The sequence below is a fragment of the Amia ocellicauda genome, chromosome 5 (assembly GCF_036373705.1).
Source record: "Amia ocellicauda isolate fAmiCal2 chromosome 5, fAmiCal2.hap1, whole genome shotgun sequence".
Classification (NCBI taxonomy): domain Eukaryota; kingdom Metazoa; phylum Chordata; class Actinopteri; order Amiiformes; family Amiidae; genus Amia; species Amia ocellicauda.
Genome location: NC_089854.1, coordinates 43,840,741 through 43,862,357, shown reverse-complemented (window position 1 = coordinate 43,862,357; position 21,617 = coordinate 43,840,741). Strand labels below are relative to the sequence as shown.

At 38.2% G+C, this 21,617-nt stretch overlaps 1 protein-coding gene across 7 annotated transcripts in view; it reads right to left on the bottom strand.

Moving 5' to 3' along the window:
• Positions 1–21,617, bottom strand: part of sox5 (SRY-box transcription factor 5) — a 251,783-nt gene that overhangs the window by 15,106 nt on the left and 215,060 nt on the right. For 6 of the 7 annotated variants that reach the window (XM_066705360.1, XM_066705356.1, XM_066705357.1 and 3 more), the window contains 3 exons: positions 12,017–12,163; positions 6,349–6,520; positions 1,899–2,071 (listed from right to left, as the gene is read on the bottom strand). In XM_066705360.1, coding sequence (XP_066561457.1) covers positions 1,899–2,071; positions 6,349–6,520; positions 12,017–12,163 — 492 coding nt within the window. The remainder of the gene's footprint in view (positions 1–1,898; positions 2,072–6,348; positions 6,521–12,016; positions 12,164–21,617) is intronic. The other variant, XM_066705359.1, reaches the window with a different exon arrangement.

Genomic DNA, 21,617 nt, shown 5'->3' with positions numbered 1-21,617 from the left:
GAGCAGAGCCATGTGTGTCTATGTGGAGCTGATGTTTAACTGCTTAGTAAGTTACTCAAGTGGGGAACATACCAGAGGAGGCAGAGGGAGAGATGACTGAAGGGTTCACAAAGTGGTGGAGAAAGCAAACGTTCTTCTTCATGAAGCTGAGCATTTACATTGCTTTATTCAAATCTCAGGTAAGGAATGTTTTATTAATGATCTGATGATTGCTATATTACAATTGGAAGAGGATTCGTGCTGTTTCGACTCAGGGCTCTTCACATCTACTTACACTTTAAACAGATTACTTAAATAAGAGGCACAGCAAGTGATTTCTATTCCAAATGACTTCAACTAATATTATAATTACTATAATTATTGAAACTTCATACAAAAATCCCCCTCCCCCCAAAATAAATACTGATTTAATGAATTAATTTAATTATAACCAAAGTACTGAAAGCAATTACTTATTTTAAGAACGATCATAAAACTATAATTGAAAGCTTGTATTCTTTTTACACCTTGTACAATCTATTAATACCCGAAAATTGTTTTTGCCAGTTACAAGTCTTTCCCCAAATCCATAATCTCTTGCAGCAGCAAAAAACTGAAAGCGTGTTCTCAGCAATAGTCCTCCAAAAACTTGCATCTTTCAAGTCCTACCCTGTGGTGTCTAACCATTAACATTTCCCTCCCCTCCTCTTATTACATGTTAAAGTATTTTTGTACAAAGTCCAGGCAAGTGTGATGCCAGATTGAGGCGGCACTGAAGGCCTAATACAACCTTGCCCTGCTTTGACTGATTAAGGGTCACAGATCTTGATTCTGCTTTGATTCTCCAGCATTGAGCTTTAACATCTTCAAAGCTTATAAACCCCCAAAAAAAGGAAGAAGAAAAAAAGGCAGTGTCTAAAGTCAGCCTAAAGTCATATGTTAAAAAACAGCTGATCTGCATTAAAGAAGATTAAGTTGCAGTGCTGGGGCTGAGAGCTGGGATTATTTTAATGTACCTCCATCAGCATACATGCAGTCAGGACAATTACTGCCATTAGACTTGAATGACTGATTTGTAACCACAGCTAAAGAGAGTGGCGCGGGGCCGGGGCCTTCACGAAAATGAATTTCCATGCCATCAAAGACATTTTAATGGGCTTCCCGATCAAACCACAAGGCCTGCCTTGCAAGTACATAAAACTCAGAATGAAGGCTTCCTGTCCAAAAGGATTTGGTCGGTTGTCGCATGATTATTCCCAGCACGGCTTCATGGAGGAGGGATCAAGAGAAAAGAAAGGGGGGGGAGAGACAACAGGCATGTCCCTTGGTTGGAGTATGGTGGTGGTGTTGGTGGTGCTGGTGCTGGTGGTGGGAGGGGGGATGCCATCGGTACAGATGCTCTCTAAGCTCCTCCAAACTGCTATAGCCAACAGCTGACTTCAGTGTGCTTAACAAATAACTGCAATTTAGCTGAGCTTCCGAGGAACAGTTTGAGTCACTTTGCATTAGCGTCTGGCTGAGTGTTAAAAGTCGGTTCTGCTGCAGGAGCGAGGAAAAGGAATTTCTGCTCCGAGCGTTCCTTGAAGAAAGCTTAAATATTTGAATGGATTTTTAATTTTTGTTTTTTTATACTTTACCTTTTGTTGTTGTAAGTCGCTTATTTTGATCTGCAGAAGACTGAAAACATGTCTCAGAGATACCCCCCTTTCACCCTGCTTATAATATTATGTGTATTATAATAGTGTTTTGCATCCTTGTACATAAAACCCCCCAAAAAACAGCAGTGCTTAAAAAGGTTTATTTTCTACTATTTCTTCAACATGTAGTGGTGTGATCGTTATCTCCAATCACACAAGTTTCCTGTGAAAGAAAAAGGAATCCCTTTTGGTGGGAAATAAAGCGAGGAGGTATCTACTGACCTTCTCTGTCCTGCCATTGTTCAGCCCCAGACTGTTCACCACGGCCACTTTCGCATCTAGGACTTGTTGCTCTCTCCGAAGCTGCTCCTTCATTTGCCTGGCCTCCTGGAAGGCTTTGGTGACAGCCTCATGGTCATTCAAGTATCCGCCAGAGGTGATGGAGGAGAGGATGTCTGGAAGAAGCACATGGGGGAAATTAAAAATAAACAACTTTGCTCCTGAAGGAAAAAAACATATTAGCATAGATTCCCGTGGAGAGGGACGCTGTCCATTTTGACGTGTGGTCCAGTATGACTCACTTAGCCCTTAGCTCACTACAGCACACATATTTCTTTGTCCAGGGTTTTTCTTATGTGATAAATCAGCTATTCCCTGACATTCTTTATTGTTCATTTATGATTTTTATTTTTTGTCACTCCACAAATCGTTTTTTTCATTGTTGTTTTTTTTTTGGTACAAGATACAGCCAATCTTTTGCTTGTCTAAGTTAAATGTTGGTCAAGTTGTTGAAACAATATTTAGAGGTGATCTTAAAATGTCAAAGATTTAATTATAATAGTCTTATAATCCCTGTGCTTGATTTAAGTAAGTACGTAGCTTTTTGTGCAAAGAGAAATCACAATTATGTATGTATGTATGTATGTATGTATGTATGTATGTATGTATGTATGTGTGTATGTATGTGTGTGTGTATATATGTATTAAAGTCACTCATGTATACTGTTGCTAAATAAGGACATTAAAATCAGTATTTAGAATGATATTGAGCAGTTTAGAAAATACAAATCTCTATACTTTCAGATTATTTAAAAGCATCACATTTTATTCAGCTTCAGTCATAAAAGGGGATCCAATAGCTTTGCAAAAGTGCTTCTTTTTTTTTCTTTGAAGAGCAATGCAATAAATTGTATTCTGCTTTGCATTAAACAGATTACACCTATTAAGACCAAGGCTTGCTAATTTATGAGCGAACATCTGCCAAATACATATCAAAAATAATTCTCCGCCTCATTATTTTTCATTATTATTATTTTACCAGCAGCTTAGAAACCTCGACGTCTGCTACATCTGGTATAAAAAGCAGGAGGGATGCTATCATTCTTCCTATCTCGGGTTAAATCTAACAAAGACCTCAGGAAGCTTATGGGTCTTAATCTGTTGTAATCTACTAGTAAATGCCATCTCAGGCCAGATTAAGCTTTCAGATTTGTAATGACATAGGAGTAAACTCTTAAAAAAGTCATAATGAACAAATCTGCTAAAGCTTGAAATGTCCTGCCTAAGCAACGATTTCAATGTGACTTCATTTTGAGTTCTGTCAGGTGAATTAGTTTGTGATCATATTTCTTTCTTTTTTTTAAAGCCCTAAAATTCAACAGGTACCTGCCGCGGTACATAATAATTGAAAAAATATTTCCCAGGCTGATGAGAAGATGGAGATGTAAAGGACACACAGCTCTTTGTGTGCATGTTCACAGTGAATCTTTATTTGCAAGGATGAGATTTAAATTGACTGAACAGCACGAGGATATAGCATGGGGCTTCTGGTGCTTTGTTGTGGGGTTTAAAAAGAAGAAAAAGAAAGGAAAGCAAATGGGGGAAACCAGAAATGTGGTTTTCGGTGGGAAAATGTACCCGACACTTTCATTACTGCTAGGTAACTTTCGATTAAACTTCTTCTCTCACTTATTTTTGAAAATATTATTTTCACGGAATATCACAAAACTTTGTAGTTTATCTCCGTCACTTCCTAGTTCCTTCCCACTAAGCTGTACAAGAACACCAGCTCTCCAGAATATGGTTGATCTACTACATCTGTAAATGTATATGTCATACGTTCACGTAACACTGAGATCTAAGCTCACAGATGTACAGTTAAATTACACCTGTTCAAAAAAGAAAAAAAATGAATGAATACGGAGAGAAGAATGCTGATGCTTACACTGGCGGAGTTACTTCAACTGGAGTTATGAATCTTAATCTGACCCGATAAATATTGGCGAACAGATGGAAAGATTGTGGGACAGAAGGCAGATACTAATTGCATACAAAATGAACGGCTTGCCTCAACATGTTCCACTGGATTCCAACAAACTTTACACCCTAATCCATTTTTTAGAACAAAAAACATCTGGGGCTATAAATCCACTAATCTGCCAAAACGTACTATTAAATCCTATGATTTGTTGAAAAACACTGAGATTAAAGAAAGGAAGTCTGAAATGGCTAACTGCTGTGTTGAGAAAGAGAGAGAGAGAGAAAGGGGGGGTTGTTATTAATGCTCTTTCTTTGTCTTCAACATGAAAGTACAGTTCTTTAAGAGCCTTGTCTAATCTCATCAGATGACACATGCTGCTTGTAATGCAAATGCTTTGTTTTCATTCTGGAGTCCAAGTCGCCAATAGGTTTTAAGAGCACTTCCCTCTTCATTTAATAAAAGAGAATCTTTAGCGTGCTTCTTAATTCAAAGACCGTTCCAAAACTTTTATACAGAAGCATAATCTTAGATGTTCTTCAATCCATTATGTTTTGTTCTTTACATAACAGTATGCTAACACATATTAAAACATTTTTAAAAAGATGTACATGCATCTGCAGTTTCATGTACAAGGAACAGGTTTGCACATGTATAAAGGCAAACAGAAAAATCTATATGCATTTGGATCTTTTTACAGGCAAGGCCAATGTTTTCTTCAGTTAAAGCAAAGAGAAACAATCAGCTAACTGGTTGCCATAGCAATTTGTTTCTAATCAAGAAGCGCTTGCAATACCAGCTACAATGATGGACAGTCGTCGCTGCTGTGTTTCAGGCTGCTGTCCAGGCTGAGCCCTAATCGCAGTCTGGGTGTCAAACACACATTACCCAAAGCTGCTCTTCTCCTGCTAGCCCTTTCGGTGGTCAGACAAAACCGGCCACCAAATTTTGTATTCTAACATGTCAACTACTAACATGTAGACTTAAACAAGAAGCATGATTTCATTTTTTTTTTTTTTTGTCTCCACAGTTGTGTTTACACAGCCGTTAGAATGGCTCAGATAAATAATTATGAAGAGGAGAACTTTTATGGACTCAGGTCAGGCGGATAGGGAGGAACTGGCCTCCGCAGAAAGAGGGCCCCACCTGTTTATGCATGTGCTTAAACCAGGCAACAAAGCCCAATTCATTTTGTCTCTCTCTCCTAATTAGAAACAATTTGTGGAGGCTTCCCAAAGCAGACACCACCAGTTGAAGAACGGTCATTCTTCTATGTGCCTGCTTTCCAGTCACAGGTGATTCATAGTAAAAACAGATACGGTTTTCCAACTTGCGGCTAAATATCCACACAAGCACTATCATCGTGTTTTACATACAATCAAGACATTCATTTTTTCTAAGAAGCTAAAACTCCAGTGAAGTTTTATTGCTGGGAAAAATGAAAATATTGAGCCTTCTTGGGTTTGATGTGCTTTATTTCTGTTTGTTTACTTCCAATGGTCAGTTTTGTTCTGCTTTCAGCATGATAGATTATTATTTGATTTGGCTTATCTCCCAGCTGTTGATTGTAAGTTATTGTCCCAGCTTGAACGGCAGGTATAGCCTCAGCATTACCTCTCTGCTCTTTAGAAATTGCTCTACTAAAAGCAGGCTCCCCATCCTCTCAGAGGAAAAAATATGAAAAACACAAAAAACAAGCAACAGCTGCGTACTGTTGCACAACAGCTAGAAGTCAATAGCAGCTTGTTTTGTTGATTTTTTTCTTCAATATAAATAGAGATCATGGGATTTTGTCTGGTGATAGAAATAAATAAAGAAATACAATCACACAAAAAACATGGATAAAATAATAATCTGTAATTAAAAACAAACGAACAAACAAAACCCAAAATGTATTCATTGAATAATTTGGTATGTGACTATTTTGTAATGAAGTCAGCGTGAAATAATTTGTTGTTGCAAGACTGCCAACCAGAAAATGGATCATTTATTTTTGATTGTGTTGCTTTTTCACTGGTAAGCCCCTTGTGTTTTCAATCACCTTTTTGTTTTTTGTATGTTACATTACTGTGAGAACTATGACACAGAAATATACCAATACAATGCCAAAAACATGTAAAAGTACAGTTACTAAAAAGGACAGGTACAACAAATCAACAGCAGTATCAATTAAATCATCTGACTACTTTTTTTGTCTCAATTCTAAAAAGATGCATTTGGAAATTTTACCCACGTGTCAATTTGCAAATTCCAATAATTGATGATCGATCTTTGTGCAAACCTGCTATCAAGTACTAGGTTTTTTTATATTTAAAAAAGGATTACATAATGTATTGTTTTAACAACTTTTTAACCTCTCAGGAACACCTCCAATATTTTTGTTTTGATTATGTACACTATTTTACAGTAATTCATATCCCAGGTCTCTCCTGGTTGTGTTAACGCGTGTAAACAGCATGGAGGGAGGTTACGTACCTATGGAACTGACTCTGGATGGCGGACTGGCCATGCTGGCTTGGATGCTGTGTTTCATGGCGCTGGAGTTCGTCCTCAGCGAGGGGACCTGTGGGGAAGCGGGGGACGTGGGTGACTTGCTCTCGGTTGTCTTAGGCTTGGACGACAGGTTCAGTGGCTGTGCGCCCTCGTCCTAGAAAGCAGATAACAACACGTGAAAAGAAGGGTCCTGATAGAACAACATGAGGACACAAAGGGAGGGCCAAGCCATTGGGATTGGGCATCTCGTCTCTCTTCACTCTGTAGCGGACTTCCCCTTGGTCAAATGGATCCATTGTGGACAAGTAAACATACTGTATAATGCATCTATATGTTTATTTGATTTAATTTCCACTAAAAACAGAATGTTAAAAGCTTTTTGGTTTACTTAAGTGAACTGGGGCTTTAAAATGGTTAAGAGTCTTTAAAATCCTGGTATTATGTGCCGCGCTTAATGATTATGTTTTCAGGTGGGTGGAAGGTATGTCTTATTATAGCAAAAGGAAGGAAGAGAGCCAGATTAACAGCAGGACCCGCTGATTTGCCATTCACCTCCACCCTCACTGAGAATTAGCATTCCCACCCTGCCAAACCACACATTCAAATTGGGAGCCACAGACAACATATTTTGCACCAGAGGGGAGCATGTTTTTCAGCTAGGTATCAAAAGGCACATTGGTTTTGATTAAGTTAAACATTGGTATTTATTGAAGACATTATCGTGGCACTAAACATAACAGTCGTAATAGATTGGAGTCTTACCCCGTCAGACAAAAGTACAAATTTGATTTATAAAGGAAAATAGCACTTACAACACACGTTTAAGAGACAGTATATCATCTATTGCTCTTGCCATTCCACATTCCACATATTGCATACCTGTACCATGACTTGGGATGACACCTCTGGTATTTAATAGCTTGTCCACATTGTTCGTACACCATCCAGGGTGCCAAAACCGTTTCTCTAAAATGATTTTTTATTCCCCGCAGTAGCGTTTAACAGTGTTAGAAAGGATGAAAATAAATAGAGCTTAGAAAAGCTGATATTACTGAGGTCTTGGCTAAGAATAAGGATCCAAGAATAGAAGACGACATAACAGCCCCTTGAATGCATTCCATTCGGGTTTTATATGTATTAAACACTTCAAATAAAAGTAAAGCAGAGACACCTTCTTACTGCTCTTGCTAGTGTTAGCTTGTTAATAGGTGTAGATGGCAGGTCTGCAGTTTACACAGCACACTTAGGAGTTTATGACGAGATATATATTGTCCAAAAGGACTAAAAATACCAAAAGAAACTAGTCTGAGGACTGAATCTTTTGCGCAGGCGGAGGAAGTGAGCAAAGAGAAAACAGAGGGAGAAGCAGACCGACTCCTTCACAAATGTGTTCACCATAAAGGTATCCAGCGGAACAAGAACGCCACGCAGAGGCATGGGCAGTTGTGAAACATGCTGAATAAATTAATCATGATGCTGATATTATCCCCGCTGATTAAATAATTGCATTAAATTAAGTGGGGATGTTCACATGACAGGATGGCTGAATTAGATAAAGCTCGTCTGCAGCTGCACCCCCACACACACATACACAAACACACTCCCTCTCTGATTAAGGAAAACACAATTAGTCTACAGCAGAGGTTCTTCTGTGGCATTCTGTTTGTGAACACAGGGTTGGGGAGGTGGAGGGGGTCTTAAATTGTATGTCCCACCCCTTTAGACAGAAAAAAAAAAGTTTCCCCTACACTGCTAGCAGTTTGTCTTTTGAAGTCAAAGTAAGACATTCATTAAGAGATCCAATGGAAATGTGTGGGAGAGGGCTACTTCCTACTGGTTATAATTACATGAAAAGTAATATAGTTAATCCTTAATCATCTCACAAACTCATGGCCACAAAGAGGAAAAGTACTTATGTCTGAAAAGAGACTCCGATAATTTGACCACCAATGTGTCCTAAGGCAAGAAACCACGACTGTACTTGATAGCTTGTAATTGTATTAATTTATTGTCCCCATGTAGGAAAATCTGGGCTATACCTTTCTGACACATGTTATGTGTTGTTTCTATAATATACTGTAAGCATACATCAATTAAATCTAAATGTTTAATATAACATTTATTTTCCCAATTTTTTTTTATAACAATAATCATCATCATCATCATCATCATAATTCTAAATCAACTATGAGGAAAATAATACAACAAACTCAATATTCGTGGCAGCTTGTGGGTCAGAAGCTTTCGTGATCGTCGCTTCTGCATTTCTAATTTAATTAATTACTTAATTAAGACCTTAACCTAGAATGTCTTAATACGAGTTTAAAGGGATTGGTTTCATTAAGGTTAAAACAATGGGATATGTTAATGGAGTGCAGTAAGAAGTAGAGGGTTTGGAGACATTGAATTCTGACCCCTAATTGTCTGGATTTGCTGCCGAATTGTTTAGGAAACCTGAATATTTATTACAGATAATGCCTCATCCCAACGCTCTTGAAATTTCTATGATGAAAATCCTTGAGTGGGATGTTGGCCAATATGAATAATACCACTGAAAAGGAATTACTGTGATTGGCTAAGCTTTGTTTGAAATGCATGTGTCACTTGGAACAGTGAAATTACATTCCAAGCCAAATGCCTTCAGTCTGTGATCAGAAAAACAGCAGGTATAAAACTTCTCCTGCAAGACCACCACAAAGAAACCTCTGAAGGTGTGATTTAAACACTCTTCTCAGACACACATTCAAAAGTGGAAGAAAAACAATCTTTTGTTGTTCTGGAGGGATTTCAGCAGAGATGCTGCAAGCAAGGTTGACCTTAGACTACCACTCTAGGTCAGGGATACATACCTTCAGCCCATCAAATTCAAACCATTATAATGTATATCAATCAGAGTCCCAGTGGACTAAGTGATATCACAATGATGTACAGATTTTTATTCTTTTTTTTTATGGAGAAAAAACATTTAGAAGTATAAATCTGATTTAATACATCTGCACAGGGATTTATAGTGCAAAATGGGCAGTCACTGACCAATTATACACCAATGTCATGTTAGTGCAGTATAATATAGCCATGACAACCGCTCAGAAAAATGCCCAGCACAAAAATGCACTTTGTTTAAAAGTTCTGAGACGGTATACAAGAAGCTGGTTGACCAAAATTGTCCAACATCTGTACAGCCCCTGAAGTAATAGGTTCAGGCATGCCTTTTTTTTTCATGCATATTTACAGACTATCTTCTTCTAAACCTAGAACTTCTAAACCTTTTTTTTTTGGGAGCAAAGAAGAAAAGGAATTAAAGGCACTGCACATATCTAACTGAACAACTTTATTTTGTATTGTTCGATGTGCTGAAATCAAGTTTCCGGTCATGCCTGTTGTGCAGACAGCGTTCAGATATCTCCACTTGAGGGGCATCTACAGTAAATGGGACATAATAACTGCCCAACCAAAACAACAAAATTACTGTCCCTGCAAAAAATAAGTAAAAGGGCTTTCATTTGGTGTGAGAACAGCTGCAATGAAGTAAGTGTGGAAGTAACAGAGATTAATATAAAAGAAGGCCTTTTATCAGAATGGCTTTAGGAGAAGACAGTCTTATAATGAGGCTGGAATGTAATCCACTGTTTGCGAGAAGCAGCCTACAAATATATGACAGCATCACCTAGTATCTTATCAGAGAGCTGACTTTTCAATTACCACGAAACAGTGTGCAATGTGGTTATTCATTCGGATCACTGCTATCTGTGAACCCAGAAACCAATACACAGGCGTTTGAAATGAAGCAGGCCTTCATTCTGCTTTATGGCAGAACCCGAAGTTTATCAATATGACCCTGGCTCATTTCACGTGGGCGCAGATGGGTCGTAGGGTCACCCACCGGTCACCTCTGGAAGATTTATGCCTTGCATTCTCAGCGACTATATATACTATGCAACTCGGACACGATCAATAGGGGCATCTTTCAGAGCCACGCTGAGGCAGAGATAGCGTGTCTGTAATGCTTTTAGAGCTCTTGTATGTGTTCGTGCTTTAAGAAAACAAACAAACAAATAATTAAAATGCCTCCTGCAAGAAACTGGGGCTCCTTAATTACAATACACAGCCTGGCTTTTTCACATTGCATGCCCACTTTGCAAGAAAATAATGAAAGTTAAAGTGTTTTCTAAAAGCCAGCAGATCCTTGTTTTAAATCCCAGCTCGCCACCCCCAATTTCGCTTTGTAACCTCGGGGGTGAATCACTTTACTACCATGTGCCTTAGTCCAAACATCTGCGAAGAAGGAGGAATCCACTATAAATGAGGTGTGGGATCCCAGCTGGGATTTCCTCAGGAAATCTTTGCTTTAAAAAATACATGTCAACTGATTTCAGCCTCAGACTGGGAAAAGACTAAGTCAGCACAAAGGTGGGAAATGAAGAGAATCAATAGAAATGCAGGAGCTCTGCAAGACAATTGTGTCTGCTTCCCTCAAACTAGCTAATTAAGACAATAATCTCTCGTGATAACCTATTCGTGTAAGTAATGTTTTACTGTCCCTAAAGTGTGTTTATGAGATCTGCGGCCATTGGGTGTCATATTCCTCATCTCTTTGCATCTACAGCATGGACGATCACGTGACACGCAAGCCACTCCATATATATGGTAATGTAATAGGAACAGAAACATGTGTCATCCTCTGTCACTGTAAGAACTGCATCTCCTGCGTTTATTAAAACTGAACTCTGACACATTGCTTGGCAGGAGACCAAGTAAAATCGATGGCTTAGATCTCGGGCCAAGATCCGAGGTCAATGATTGTTCTTAATCTTTAAAGTCATCCCGCTGTCTTTCTGTGAGGCTTCGTCGAGAAATCATCGGGGTAAGACAACAGAGATGCTGTTTTATTTTCTTCAAAACAAACAAAAAAAATTGGTCTGAGGCCAGAACCACCACCCCCCCTACCCCCCATTCTTCTGCCTTAGGTTTTTGTGAGGTACTTCTTAATCCAAATAAATGTCAGTTTATATGTTTATATATTTTCCCCCGATATGATTTGACAGTAGTTGGTGTAAAAAGGCAAGAACTCAAGTCATGTTTATTTAAAAGCTGCCTGCAGTTCGCTGATTATATCATTTAGACAGAAACAGAATTTTCGGGCCCATGCTGCTGAGTAGCCATTTCTTACCAGGTTGGAGTTGCTGGGTTTTTTTGGGTGGGAGGTGGGCTTTTTTCCCCCTAACAGTGAAAGCCTAATTTTTACATTTACTATTTTTCAGTACAGCAGAGAGGAACACCTGCTGACAATTCATTGGGTGGACTGCTGAAGTCTGGTCAGTCTAGCAGAGATTCACATCCAGTGGGCAAAGGACCAGTTTGAAGAGATACTTATATATATATATATATATATATATATATATATATATATTTGGTACGATTTTGGTTAACCTTTTAGTGTACTTTTACCCAGAAATGTAATGCAGTATCTAATGTCTTAATGCTCTTTTCCTAAGGCTGAGATTGAAGAATGTAGGTAGTAAATAACCTGATGGTGCAGCCTTTACAAAGGATATTTGTTTTGCCAAAAATAGCCTTTTTTCTCTCTTCAGGTACAGCCCTACCAGTTCCACAGATTTTATTTTTTTCTTCCCCAAACCCCCTCGAATACCTTGGTTTTAGGTGGAGGGGTACTTCTGCACTTCTCTGTCTGGACACTAGTTGGCGAGTGAGTGCTACCCAAGTTAGTCTGAGGCATGCTGGGTAGTTTGGCTCCCGGAGACACCTGCATGGCTGCCAGCTGGGCTGCATAAAGTTGCTGTAAAATAGGAGAGAAAAGGGAGAGGGGGGAAAAGAGAGAGACAACATGAATAAATAAATAAAAACATCACACGGACAAAAAGAAGATGCGCCTAAAAAGCTGCAGCAGCCATTATTTTGTCTGATGGCTTTCTGTGTTTAACAGTCCGGCACTTTTCAGGATAGAAACTGTCACTTCTTCTTTGGCGAGTCATCCCTCCAGAGACTTGACAAACATCACACATGAATGAGAAATGTCCCAGACAGGTGCATTGTGGGAAAGGAACAAACACAAGGCAGTCTATATTGAGTGTCATCTCTGGGTGCCATTGGGTCACTTCTATATGCTTTATATTGCCAGCATTTTATAGCACTCATAAAACCTTGGCCTTAAAGTGTCCTTCAAGGTTAAAAGTGTCTACTGAATTTTTGTATATGATTGCGGAAGTTGATAAACCATACATACCTTCTATGTAAAATACCAGCAGAACATTTTAACATACTATATTTTGCACATAATTCTATGGATACTTGACACCAATTTAGGTTAATTTTAAAACAAAGGGATATCAGAAATGTTCACTCACATATGTAACAATTACTCCAGCATTTAATAAATAACTCCTCATGAAAAGTCAGAATAATAATAAGAATGAACAATCAGAAAAATATGTCTGATCTGAAATCGTTACTTACATTTTTACTTAAAACAAACCAGATATAGAAAGCACATTTTAATTACTCTGTGTGAGATACAGTACTACAGATGCAATGAAAAGGTTTTCAATTGAATTATTATGAAATGTACATCTCTGAGCCAAAGGTCATGCTTTTTCCAAAAAGTATTAAAAGGTTGATACAAATCCTTAATTACAGGCTTTTAAGTGCTTTGGTACTAGAAATCTGCTTCCTTAAGCAAATTCTGCCTCTGTTTATACATTTTCCTCATCAGTTAAGCTAGATTGCTTCTGTGTACATTCATAAGGGAATTAAGAGAGAAACTTCGGTATTTTTTCTTTCTTTCTTTCTTTTTTAAATGTGAAACCACATCAGTGTTTGCAAGTAAAAACTCCCTTCTGTTCCAGATTGGCTGACAGCCACAATTGTGAAACAAAAGCTGGTTTATGCAAATGGCAAAGGCAATTCTCCAATATTTCTCCTCCTATACTCTCATGTGAACTCTTTTATATCACTTATATCAAAAATATATCAATAATAATAATAATAATAATAATAATAATAATAATAATAATAATAAAAAAACATAAATAAATAAAGTGGTTATTGGTAATTTCTGTTCAATTACACCTGCAATGTCTCCCTTGATCGTTTGTGAGGCAGAGCACAAACGTGTTCCCCCCAGTGAGGTGATGCATACAAAATTGCTGACATCTTGTATTCAGACCACTAGTTCAAAGGGCTTTATTTGCTCTTTGAATTGAGTTCCATTACAGGGCCAGCGCCCATCAGTCAAACTGCCTGAATGGAAGCATGAAGCGAGAGACAGCCACTTACACACTTACATCGTGCAGTGGCTGAGCGCCTTCTGAGGGGGACTGAAGCAAGGATGCAGATGAAGATAAAGGAAGTGACACTTGTGCCCCAAGGGGCAGCCACAGGCGTGTGCAAGGAAAAAAAAAAAAGCACAATGAAAGTGGGTAAAAAAAAAAATATATTATCTGGGTCGTGCCAAGGCAGAAGAATTTAAATGTCACCCGGTAGCAAGGTTCTGAGATGTACTGTTTTCCAGGGAGGTTCCAGGGCTTCTCTGGTGTGTCTCATTAGGGACGGGAGCACTAATCAACACTGACAGATACCGCAGTCCCTTCGAAATCCAAACATTTGTTTGAAACTGATTGAACTCCGAACCTTTCCGTTGACTTCAGCTTTTAATATAGTTTTAGTTGCAGCACACGCTTGCTCAACCTCTTGTTCAGGTCTCCCGAGTTGGGATCATAGCGTTGGCCAGGAAGAAAGACACCAAATGTTTATAGATCTCCTCTCATCCCAGCAAAGGATCAAAAGGTTAAAATCTGCTAGTTAGCTTGTCTTTTGATAGGAGTCCAAGTATTGGCAATCTCTCGCTGAAACGCAACGGTGATTGTGTAGCTTTAGTATTATTGACGTATGCATACGGAAAAACCTTCCTAAGCCCTTTTTATTCCTAGAGTTGACAAAAATTTACATGTAATTTCAGGCAGTTAGAAAAGATTTGTCTTTCTTTTGTGCACTGTATTGGATGGTTTGAGCAGACATCTTACGAAGTCAATAATCCCCTCTTTTAAGAAAGATTATGTGTTCTGCCTAAGGACTTTGTTGTCCAAATCCACCAGTGGGTTCAGAGCAGACTGCTTCTATTGTTTTATTCAGTGACCATATAGGGTCGTATGAATATTTTCCCCCCATTTCTGAGCTTCCCAGTCAGAGTTTTGGCTGTTCAGATTCAGCATTTGGTCTGATAACAGTAACTAAAAAAAAAAAAAAAAAGCAACAGAATGTGCTACTGTAATTGGAGTCTTTGTAAGAGATGGAAATCACATTGAGTAAGATGAAGCTCGGCGACCTCCGCGATGAACTGGGAAATATCTAAATACGATGCCTGACAAATGACTTTTTCATCACTCTTCTAAAATATCGCCGTTCTCGATTAATAGATGCACACATGACGGGAATGTTCTTGTCTTTGGTCACAAGCTGAACTTAAGAGAAATGGGACAGTAGCTGAGCTGTCATGATATTCCATCTGTTAGTGCCCGGGATGATGAGGTTCGTATGACCTCTACCCTTCTACCTATTACCAAGCCAAATCCCAGTGGTGTTGCTGGCCAAAAACGAATGGGTTCTTCAGGGACAGAACAGGAACAGTGTGAAAATGTGCTTAAATTGTACTTGGGGGGTGTCCGACTGTTGTATGTGAGCATTTCAACACCTTGCATTTGAAACAATTATATATTTGTGGATTCACTCCACTGATTTATATAAAGTGACACGCAACATTTTAACCCCATGTCTTGCCTCAGAGAATATATCAGGGATAAATAAACATACTTTGTTTGCGAAGGACCAATACCACTGTTTCAAATACATGGACACAAATGAGAACTAAGACCACCTTACCAAGAACAAAATAATGTTTTTCCCCTAAAGGTGCATTTTCCCTCTGTGCTCTCCTCTCGCATCTTTATTGAGCACATTGATATATTCTCATGACAGGCCATCCACCTAATCTCTTAAATCAAGGGATACAAGCTGAAGGTCACGAGGGGGTTTAACAGCCCTTTCCTTCAATTGTCATTTGTACTTTGCACCCTGATTGCAAAGGGAATGAACTGGGATGCCATTTTATTTTTTCCTTTTATTTTTTTCGAGCCTTATAGTGGACTGACTTATCTCTGTTTGTATCGATTAAACAATCGTATCAGCTAAATAATTTCTGGGAACTCGGGGTCTGTGCTACATAAATAGGATTGTATTCTGAAAGATTTTCTGTCACATGCTGACTCTGTTTGGTCCTATTTGTGTACTTATCTTAACTAAAAACTATATTCCTAGTCTGTGTGATATATACTTATATATATATATATATATATATACACACACACACACACACACACACACACACACATTGAATATATAGACATGTGAATGCCTGAAAAGAATATATTCAAAACATTTCTTTAATGGTGAGGGTATCCTTCACAGAAACCAGTCCCATTCTTTATACTGGTGTGTAAATAGTGAGAAACTATTTGAATTCCGAGCCGAGCCAAGTCTGGTGCACAGTCTAATTCTAGATATTTAACTTTAGAGCTCATTTTAATAAAGCAGGGTGCTCTACCTCTCCCTTTCTCCCTCTATAATTTCCTCTCTCTTTTGCCCTTTCTGTATAAACAAATACCCTATTAAGGTGATGCGATCTCCTCTTAAATCTCTCACAGTACATTTCACGTAAGGCCATGGCAATTTTTGGTTGCGTTTTGCATTATTACGAGAGTAAATGTGCTAAATTTATCTCCTAGTGAAAGTATTAACCATCAGCTGAGCGGCTCTTTATACCTCTCTCTCTCTCTCTCTCTCTCTCTCTCTGTTTCTGTCTCACTACAAACCGTTCCCATGTACAGCACTATAATCCATTACAATATGTTCTAACATCTGCCTCCCCATATGATGCATGACCCATTCGATTGACCCTCTTTATACCTCTCCAGCATGGCTGTTCATTACTGATGGCGGATGAGCGCTCTACTCAGCTCTTCTACAGGTCAGCAAACCAGTAAATACAACTCCATTTTGCACTGGAACTGGTGCAGGCAGCTGTAACCAGATTCACAGGTAGGCAGATAATGGAAAAAAAGAACAAGTCTTTTATTTCAAATCACCAGTGTGCTAAATCCCATGCACAAAAGTACCCATTATGAACAATGCCAGCTTAAACTGCCAAAGAAGGGGATGCACAAGCTGTTGAAAATTACATTTTTGCTTCATAAAATCTGCGTTAACTGCTTATTATTGCTACCTTCAATTAACTCAGATGTTTATCCTCTAAGCAGGTAATTGTATTTGTAATCCACCACCAAAATTTCACTATCTGCCATTTATGTATGTATTTATTTATTTGTATGGGGAAAAAAATAATAATTGGGTAAGTTGCAGAGAAAGCTGCTTCTCAATCAGTGAACAAACTGATTAAAACTTGAACTTTGAGCGCTGAATAATTTATTTTTAATAAATGGAAACTCAGGAAACTGGGTCTCTGAAAAGATGTTAACGCGAGTCACATACATATATATATTTATTTCCGTTTGTTACAGTGAAAAGGACAAGTTTGCTCTGAGCCCTTTTTGTGACAGGTCTCTTTAGTTAATTTACCACAAAAAAAATCTGATTAAGACAGAAAATGATTATGGTTGTAGGAAAGTACAATACCTGCCACGGTTTCAAACAAAGGGACCTGAAAATAGGACTCTTGTCATAAAGCACAGTCTTTCTTGTAAGGTCCTGGCCCTCATGCATACAAATTATACTTGTCAGGGTTCACCAGACCCCTTCAGTGGGACGTACTGAATTGATGTAGAAAACTGCTTTGTCTGTTTTGATATGAAGCAAGGATTAACTTATCCCAAAGCAGGGGGACCGGATTTGGATCTGCTGTTTTAAGGACAATGCCAATTCCAAATCAGGCTGATTGTGTGTTCTTTGTTAAACCTAATTATGAGACCTACATGGCAACAAACAGAAAAGCAGTGGTTGAGTTAAAAACATTACTTAGGTGTACAACCCTAGAAATGTATATTACAATGGTGTTCAAAGTTTCCTTTCAAACCCTATGTCAACGAGTACAGTAACAGGTAAGTGTTTTTTGATTTGTGTGTTTTTGTGTTGGTGTTATGGAGAATATAGTAGCCTGCTTTGCGTTTCCCACATGTGGCTTGTTTGTCCCGGCCCTGTATCCCTCCCCTGTTCTCACTCCCCCATTGTTTATCAGCTCAGCGAGCTCGCTGCTGTCATTCTCCCTGCGAGAGGAAGATGGATGGTACATGTGGAATCGTAACCTGCCTGACCTGCACTCTGGATGTGACAAGATTTTCAGGTCAGCCCTGCTAAATGGGGTCTATGCAGTGCCAGACCTGCCTGGGGTGATCTCCATGAGGTAAATCTGCCCTGAATTTATGGTCTCCCTCTTCTCCGTGGACTGTCTGCCACCATAAAACACTTTCTGATCAGGAAGAAATATATCACGGGGATGGAGAATGATCGGTCTGAAGAGGCTGCAGCCGGCCCCACCAAAATAATTTGATCCAACTTAAATCTTTATTATCACCATGTTTTTTTTTGCGACAAAGAAGACATTTTGTGATTGGGCTTGTTAATCTCTTAAAAAAAAGGAAAGGGAAAACAAACCAACCCCAAATCCGAGAGTAACGCTTCAGTCGGCTAGTGAGGCCCCTGGGTGTGACTCAAATGTTAGCATTGCACCTTTAGTTAAGAAGGTTGCTGCTTTAGTGAACTCAACCCATGGATCAGATTTGTTTCCCAGTCGATATGAGAGATCGATCTTCAGTCTTGTGTAGATCAACTAGCAGGGGCTATTGTAATGGATTGACCTGAGCACTAGATAAAGAAAGAGGGATGTTAAAGTGTTTCTGAAGACTAACAGCCTATCTGGAGAACATTTGGCCGATAGATGATTCATGAAAGAAAAATAATTCAGTGACACAGGGTTATTTTTTAATTAATTCTGCAAAACACATCAATACTATGCATCACATTCTTCTTCTTTGTATGACATATAACTGTATATAACGCTATTCTCTGGAACCCTTTCACCGATGAATACTGCCATGTAGTCAGTGTCTCATACTTAATGGAGGAATAGGCAAAACAGGCCTTGAGTGTATTTATATAGGTATATACTGTATATTGTATTCTTGAGGCAGTGCAGAATTTCATATTATACAAGTGATCCATTTCTACTGATTAAATGCTTTTTCACTTCTTTTTTTTTTCTTTTTTTTCTTTTGTTTTGTTCCTGATTTCAAAAGACTTTGACCTTCCAGTTGCAGATAAATACGAAATCCATACACCACATGACCGTTATCACTTTTATGAAACAATAGACTCTATATTTACCAGAACAATAACACAATGTCCACCATAACTAACCTGAACATATTAAAACCGTAAAACACAGGAAAACATAATGAGGCATGTGACTTGTCTGTATCAGAAGGTATGTATCAAATGCCTCAACCTACAAAACAGTGAACAATTGTGTATAATACTTCCCAAAGTTTTATGTAAAGTGAAGTGAGCTACTAATTAAAAAACATAATATCTCAGCCAATGTGGAACTAACGCTTTAAAACTTCGAGACGTTCACAATCACAGACCAGGCTTGCACTTCTGACTTTGTAAATGTTGAGTTTCCCTTTTTATCACTTGTTAAATATTTACACTTTCTCTGTTTACAACAAAGCACAATAAAGTGGGACAGCAGTTAACTGATCTGGTTAGTAAAGGCAGGACTCCAAATGTTGAATTCTGAACTCAAGGGTATATGAAATAATAATCATCATCATCATCATCAACCAATCAACTAATGAACATTTTTGAAAATAAATACAGAATGAGGATAGATGGGGTTTATATGCAACATTCTAACAGTCAAATTATTTTGTGGGTCCCTTCATTATTTGCCGTGACTGCTTTAAGTGTCTGTGGCATTATTTTGATGCATGTATTGCATATAATACAGGCACAAATTAAATGGGCTTTCTCAATCAAGCGTCTCAGTTCACCCTTGTTCTTTGCTGGTAGCTCTTTGCCCTAAGCATTACCTTCAGCCCTCTCCACGTGTGTTGTGTTGGATTTAGACTGAGCTTCAGGCTGGCTGTTTAAGTTGTGTTTTCTGACTCTGAAGTAATAGCTCCTTTCAGCTTTCTTTTTGGTCTGAGTCTACCAAAAGTACCAGTTTTGTTTTCATCCGTGACATCAACTTTATCCCAGTAGGTTGGGGGTTTATTAACACACACACTGATTGCCACATTAAGCATTTCTGCTTTGTTGTATCTTGGGGAGAGAATATAAAACACTACAAATTCAAAGTCATATCAAGGACACAACAGAGTTAAACTTGGGAAAGAAACGTACACATAGCATCAGGAACCGAATACACATCTAGCCCAGTAAGAAATATTACAAGAATTTTATAGATTATTTAGTAACGTGCTTCAAACTCGACGTGTAAAAAATGAAAAAGATTCCATGAAAAGAGGTATTTAAATTAACTGTTTGAAAAAGCAACATGCACATATAAATTAAATTCCTCGCTGAGCTTTCAATAACTGCTGATGGATATTTGTTCTCTCCCTCTTTCCTTCGCCTCTGAAATTCACATCACAATAAGGCTATGAACACATGCTTTGTATTTTATGTGTCTCTGTACTACAACGCTGCTTTGTTCCAGTGTTATCTTTCAGCTGAAGCAGAATGGGCTAGTTACCTCATAAAAGGAGCAAGGTGATGACCTGGACTAAATTAGATTTCCAGACCTGCAACATCAGGTAACTTAACGCTACAGATAAAAGGGAGAATGATATAAAATAAATACTTTAAACCACTCCAGCATTTGTGTAACCCACTCTTTTGTGTTTTGTTTCATCCCAATATTAACTTTATTTAATTTCTGTCTAAAGAACCTGAATAAATGCCTTTTTTGTGTGCACACATTTTTTTCCCGTTGTATACCTTATACAACTTTCTGTAGGAAAAAATCATAGATCTCACATATTCCAAATAATTTATACAACGAGAATGCTAAAATCAGTATATGTAATTTGTCTGCTAAACTGTTGCTATATTTAAGCTATATCTCTTGAGGCATTAAAGGCGAGACCTCTGAATCACTTCAGGGATTAAGTGCTTATTAAGCACATAAATAAATAAATAAATAAATAAATAAATAAATAAATAAATAAATACATTTAAAAAAAACATTTGCATAGCCATTGCCATTATTTACCCACCCTACCCCACCCCAAAGAAAAATAACACCATTATTATGCATAATCTGCTTTTTGTGTATAAACCTAAATATTACCAATGGTTTTATGAAGGCTGCAGTGTCAAACACGCTGCCTGGCCTTTGCAGGTCAGACTGGGATCCTATTTAAATTAAAGTGCACAGTTACCGCAGGAATGTGAGGAACGACCCTAAGCAAGGCCCAAGCACATACACATTTAGAGACCATGCAATCTTATTTAAAAAAACAACACATGCATTAATCAGCACACTGTGTACATGCACACTGTATATTGTTCTTGTCTACCCACCAGTCAACAGATCTAGGCTTTAAATCCCAGCCCTAGCACTGGCTGTGTGTGTGACCTGGGGGCAAGCAATTGTTATGTGCGTCTCAGTGCACTCGGTTGTAAAATTGAACGCAAAGGAGGATCCCAGAGGAAATACAATACATTGTGACATCTGTATTTGGGTTATCCTCAGTAAATAATTCCGTCGCAAAAAAGAAAGAAAGAAGAAAGAAAGGATTAATATTTATTTTATATTATAATTGTTACATTATTTATAGGATTTACAGTTTGTAGGGATTTGCACCATACTGCTAGCCTGAACAATATTTTGCCCCCCCCAAAAATAATTCTATGCCAGCTTATGAAAGCCTTCATTAAGGTAGAGAGAAAGTGTTTTAGTACAGTAAAACATAACGTAACATACTGTAACAAGATCTCTGTATTATACCATCACAGACAGTTGGAAGCCTGTGTGAGCACAAAAACAGTGCTTTGATCAGCGACTTTAATCGGAGCCCAATATTTTCAAGTCATGATGAAAAGACGATAGATAAGTGTACCTTCTTGTGTCACCAGAAGGCTTTTGTATTTTGTACTGTACTTAGGATGTTTGTATTAGTTAATTATACAGCATGCAGAGTCTGTTCTACAAGATGTACTAT